The sequence below is a fragment of the Mchenga conophoros genome, linkage group LG15 (genome assembly GCF_057382185.1).
Source record: "Mchenga conophoros isolate Kocher_MC1m ecotype Shallow Benthic linkage group LG15, M_conophoros_male_GT1.1, whole genome shotgun sequence".
In the NCBI taxonomy this organism is placed as follows: Eukaryota; Metazoa; Chordata; class Actinopteri; order Cichliformes; family Cichlidae; genus Mchenga; species Mchenga conophoros.
Genome location: NC_140540.1, coordinates 42,858,731 through 42,864,730, shown reverse-complemented (window position 1 = coordinate 42,864,730; position 6,000 = coordinate 42,858,731). Strand labels below are relative to the sequence as shown.

General features: G+C 42.0%; 1 protein-coding gene across 1 annotated transcript in view; it reads right to left on the bottom strand.

Annotated features, from left to right (window-relative positions):
- Positions 1-31: 31 nt before the first annotated feature.
- Positions 32-6,000, bottom strand: part of LOC146559004 (serine/threonine-protein kinase D3-like) — a 44,772-nt gene continuing 38,803 nt past the window's right edge. The window contains exons 7-10 of the mRNA XM_085247202.1: positions 5,078-5,252; positions 4,490-4,613; positions 3,437-3,514; positions 32-771 (exon numbers count right to left, since the gene is read on the bottom strand). Coding sequence (XP_085103328.1) covers positions 487-771; positions 3,437-3,514; positions 4,490-4,613; positions 5,078-5,252 — 662 coding nt within the window. The 3' untranslated portion in view covers positions 32-486. The remainder of the gene's footprint in view (positions 772-3,436; positions 3,515-4,489; positions 4,614-5,077; positions 5,253-6,000) is intronic.

Below are 6,000 nucleotides of genomic sequence, written 5' to 3'. Positions count from 1 at the left end.
TAAACACTGTCACGGTCGCCATCTTGGTGTTTTGAGTTGTGTCTGATAAGTCACGGGTTAAATCTCAATTTTTGACCTTAGAAATGACAATACTTCACAAAATTAATTCCTAGTTTGTTTTTTTCAGTATGACCTGCAGATAGCATAACATATCTACTGAAGTCATAGTTAAAAAAAATGAGAATGTTCCATTGCAGCAAGACCCACCGCCCCCTGCTGGCCGTTAGAATAAATGCAGGTTTATGACACTTCTATATTTATTTAGCCATTCAGTTCATGGTAGTATTGAGAGCTTGAAAAGAAAATGACTGGACTTTTTTGGGGGGGGTTGTTTGTTTGTTTGTTTTTTGGCTATTAACTTCTACATTGGCTTTTCAGACACAGCGGTCACATCCGTATTTTTTTTACACAAAACTGAATTTCCTGCTGAAGGTACAGAAGGAACAGGCAAAACCAAGAACAGGACCAAAGACTAAAGAGGGTCCGTTACTCACTGTGATCCTTCCCCTGGCCTGGCCCCGTGCCGACGCTAGCCTTGGGTGTGACGGGCATCAGCGCCTGCCGGATGGCTTTCTCCCAACTCTGCCCTACATCCCGTCCCACGCCAGATGCTGCCAAAGCTGGGTTGTGGTAGAGGCCACCGTTGTCCTCCCCGACGTAGTACACCATGCTGCCCGTGATGATCTCAAAGCAGTGTGGGTTGCTACCCTGAGGCAGTCTGCCAAAGTCTTGCGCCGGCTCCACCTGCAGGATCTCAGACAGGGGGATCTCCTATGGAATAAAAAAGAAAGTTTAAATCCTGGGTCTTGTGGATGAAGTAATCTAAAAAGGTCCCTTTAGCCTGAACTTGAACTTCGGCACTTATAGAACATATCTTCTCTGATTTGATTTTATTCTTTAAGAGTCAGAATCATCCATGAGGTCTTGAAATTATCCAGAGGGCTCCATCCGAGCACCTCTCCTCTCCTTGCTAAAACTAAGACACTCTTTGAATGTCAGTGTTTAAAACTTCTCTTCCTTCCTTTTCTGGCAGAGTGCAGAAACCCTGCACCCCTCCACAAACCCTTAACCATGCCAGATCAAACATTTCAAAAAGAGCGATTGGCTCAGTGGTGTCTCCACGCTCCTCGGACTCATTTGAACCTTTTGCCAAGTTCACCCCGAGCCACGCCCTCCCATCACCATCTTTTCATCCTCTGATTAAAAGGCAGGACGTGCCTTAGAAGCTTCGGGCACTTGGCAGTGTGGCAGTGAGCCAAAGAGGCGGCAGGGAAGCGACCCGACATCTCCAAAAACCACCACAGATCCCCCACCCTCCAACCACCCCACCTCCCCGGCCTTGTGCTCCATACCTCCTCCCTGGCTTTCTCTTCAAAGGAGGATTTCTGCTGCGCTTTGTGCTAAAGGTCAACAGGTCGGCGGCAGGCGCAAGATAAAAGGACGTGAGGTATGAGAGAGGGAAGTGATGGAGCTGCAGCTGAATTCAGTGATCACAGTTTTCAAGGAAATTATTTAGTCCAACTTGGAAGTTCAAAATTGGATTAAAAAAATAAATAAAAGCCACAGATCTGCACTGTCATTAAAAACACATCAGTGAGCACACTGCTGCTAAAGTTTACAGGCACTCGTCATGGGCATAAATGTCGTGGTAATTTGGGTCTTTTAGTGACTTCTTTGAACTGTTGCTTTTCCAGTTAAATGACTGTGCAGCATGCATCTTTAATGACTTTAAAAACAAGAATTATGAGCTTGAATTTATTTTGGATTTTCTCTCATTCACACATGGTCAAAAGCCTACATACGGGCTCAGATATAAACATCACACCCAATATTTAGCAAGTTGACCAGAGTTGGTAGCCACCAACAAGCTTCTGGTTCAATATGAATATTTGACACCTTTTATTGGCAGAATTGGTAGAATTCATTCAAACTGGTTGGTTTCCTGGCATGGACATGGCTTTAAAGCGTAGCCCACAAATCTTTAATGGGGTTGAGGTCGAGGATTTGTGAAGCCCATTCCAGAAGCTTAAATTTAGCCTGTTCTGTTTGAACAGCTAATTGTATCCAAGTTTCAAGCGTCTGTGGATTTGAAGTATTTTTTGTTTATTATTTCATCTACTTTGGCACAGAACATGATGTTACCACCGCCATGCTTTACAGTAGGTTTGAAAACCTCACCTTTACTTCTCAAACACCTCTTATCACTGTCGCTCTTTATCTTGTATAAATCATAAAGTTTTTCTTCAGCAGTTATTTGGCGTGTCCATGTGGGCAGCTGGAAATTTTAGTCAAGCTTGATGGTGCTGATTCTGGAGAGGGGGCTTCTTTCTTGGTCAGCAACCACTCAGTCTAGTGACGTAAAACTCACTTCACTGTGGACTGTTCATGGCAGGCTTCAACCTTGGTGGTTCCTGGGTTGTCCATCATCCGAGGGTGACAGTTTGGGTTTGTCTTCCCAACCTCACCAAAGTGGTGACATATCCAAACAACAATTTTTTGAACAATGATCTTGAATCTTGGATGACCTTTTTAGATCTTCACTGAATTCTTTGGACTTCTCCATGGTTTTGAGTATGGGTCAGTCCAATGAGTGGTGTCAAACAAATCCTTTTATGCTGGCAAAGAGGAACCACCAGTTGAAGCCAATTGTGATCACCAACAGTTAACAGGCCTTAGCAACGTGAACTTAAGACATTGTAGAAACATCAGCACCACTTCTTAAAAATATTTGAGTGAGCGAATGTATATGTTTGTCCTTGGATTAAAGAAAGTCTAAAATAAATTCAAACGTATGCACCCAGTTCTTGTTACAATCACAATGGGCGATCGTGGCTCAAGAGTTGGGAGGTCGCCTTGTAATCGGAAGGTTGCCAGTTCAAGCCCTGGCTTGGACAGTCTCGTCGTTGTGTCCAAAACCCGTTGCCTACTGGTGGTGGTCAGAGGGTCCGGTGGCGCCAGTGTCCGGCAGCCTCGCCTCTGTCAGCGCGCCCCAGGGTGGCCGTGGCTACAATGTAGCTTGCCATCACCAGTGTGTGAATGTGTGTGTGAATGGGTGGATGACTGAATGTGTAAAGCGCTTTGGGGTCCTTAGGGACTAGTAAAGCGCTATACAAATACAGGCCATTTACTGAAATGGCCAGTAAATGGCACATTATTCAATGTCAGTGTCGGTACAACAGATAGTTTTAATGTTTCTTTGCCACCTTTCTTTAAATATATTAAGTTACATTATCAACACAGAGCTTTCAACCAATGATAGACAACCTGCTCTTGGAACAATTACAGTGGACAAGCAGACAGTGATGTGTGTTAATGTCTTATGAGGTTCATGCTGTGTTACGGTATGAACCCGACTCCCTCCAGCTCTTCTCTTCACGTCGCTGCTTTGTTTGGCCGAGCAGCTGAAACTAGATCCGGGGCTCACCGGGTCTCCTACCTTGTAATACTTGGCTCCACTTTCATTCTGAAACAGAGTCAGACTCTTGCTGTCCAGCCTCCAGTAATGTCTCTTCCTCTGCAAAGACAAAACTTGTCATTAGGGAGAATGCTTTGAATCTGAGTCCAGAGAGAAAATAAAAATCTTTAAATCTCTTTTAGTTTCCAGTAATCAAAGACTTTCCTTTGAGGTTTTGAGTGATGGATATAAATGGAAGTATCTGAAGTACAAGAAACCGTTTCAAACAGTACTATATGTAGGACAGAGTCTTTTTATTGACCAATAATTTAATTCCCTGGATGACAATAGATGTGTTCACCTGATGCACTTAACTGCTTGTTCATTTCTAGTAGAGCATTTGCATGTAGAACATGTTTCCAGATTGTGTGGATATATACCAAAACCAAAGCTCAGTGATTAAAATGGATTTAATAATTTCTGCACTGACTTGATGAAGCACCTCGAACTTCCAGACTGCAGTGCTAAAGCTGACGTAGGTTATCAGTGCCCCGTGTTTGTTCATCTCCAAAAACTACCAAGCTGAAATATTTGAAATTTGGCAGTGAGGTAGAGCAAATAAAAAAGGAAGAACGTTTGAAATTTTGGTGCAGATTAACATCACTTTTATTACATTTTCTAAATACGACGCTGGGATTAGTGACGGCTTTGCCTTTCTCCCAGTAACTCCTACAGCGAAGCACATTATTGAAAAATGCTATTCACATTAGCCAATTAGTGCTTACAGTGTAATGTACAAATTTTATATTTGCATTGTGTTTCATATGTCTTGTGTTTGAATATTGCCTATAAATGTTTTAGCTTTTAGTGTTTGTGTCTGTTTTTTGGAATTTTTTGCTGCTCCTAAGAGCTTTTAGCCAAAGCCAAAGGATTAGACTGGATTGATATTTTTACTTAATTATAAAATGAATTCAGATATTTCCTGCTTTTGTTGTTGTTCCTGCAAACAGACCAGCTGTGTTTGTCAGGCACCCAAAGGCCTAAAAAAAGCTCAAAAGACACCTTAGTTTGTCTGTGTTTTGTGCTTCATCTCACCAGGTTGTCACGGTTGGTGTAGTGCACCAACCAGCCTTCTTTAACCACTGTGGAGCTTTTTCTCTTGGTGTGTTTGATGGACTGGACCACACGCATCAGAGGGATGTTGCTGCTGGTCGACGGGCTGCGTGAAACCAAATAAAAACATGCAAAGAAGCATTTTAAGGAAAAAAAGCCCACACAAAAATACGATACTAATGAGAATGTCAAAGATTCAAATAAAAAAAATAAAATGCATGCAAGTCTTTGGAGGAGTTCCTTCTTTTCTCTTCTCTAAAGCTCTAGGCTCTCTTAACACTGAACACACTCGTTTGTTGTAGATTTCGGTTACAAACCACATGAGGGTGGAGCCATGCTTGTGGTTTATTGCTGACGGGGGTAAAAACATGCCATCCAACACTGGACGTCACTTTGAAATTGTACCGTATATCCGAGAGAAATCGAACCTGTTCACATCACACATATCATGATCTCTACTTATGACAAAGCATCCAATACTGAGGCTCAATAGATTTTCTCATGAGGATAAATTAAGATTTTTATAATGCTATTTTAAAGCCCGTCACCAGTTCCAGTCGTCTGCTTCACCTGATCGTTCTGACCGTCTCGTCATCCTTCTCGCAGTCTGTGCAGGGACCCCCGAAGAAGATCTTGTCTTCGGTGGACTGCTCGTCCTGCTCGTCCATGCTGTGACCTCCATCGCTGTTCACATCGCAGTCCACCTCCATCGTCGCCTCTGAGTCCATACCAGGACTGGCTGGCTCTGAAGAAACAGGAAAAACATGAGAGCCTGGGAACAGGTCTTAAAACTTCCAGCCCGAGATTTCACTGAGCTGCAGTTCCTCTAATGGCCAGTAGGGGTTAGGTGTAAAATGCCAAAGACTTGAAATGAAAACGTTTCTCAATCCAGTTTAAAAAAATAAAAATCAAAAATAGATCAAAAATACTCTGACGTGATCAGTGTAAAGTCTGAGCTCTGCAAACGTGAGATTCTGTCTCCTTCATTTCTTATATAGACTCCCCACTCATTTCATTGTCTCGTAGAGCAGGTCACCCAAAGGAAAATCATTGTTAGGGTAATCAGGGAGCGAAATGAAGTCACTTTTTTCTTTTCTATCAAAATAAACTTATTACTTAAAATTAGAAATTTTTTGACATCAAAACCTCAGTTGAGGGTTTTTTAAAAAATATTTTCTGCCTTGAGTGCAAGAAATTCTGTGTTGTGTTTTTCTAATTTTATTCATGTAATCTTTTATTATTTTCTTTTGACTTCTTTTCAGTGTTAGTCATTTTAATTATTATTTAAATTGCTGTCTTTTATTGTTGTATGGAGGGCGTATGTTCCAATGAATAATAAAAAAGGAAATCAGATATGGTGTTACAGATAAACAGTAGCCAGGGTTGGGAACCCATTTAACTGTCCATTTAACGGTTTTGTTTTAGCCTCTGGGCACAACTGTGTATAGCCAACTTCCTGTTCCCTGCGCTGGTCAGAAGAACCTAATCGCATA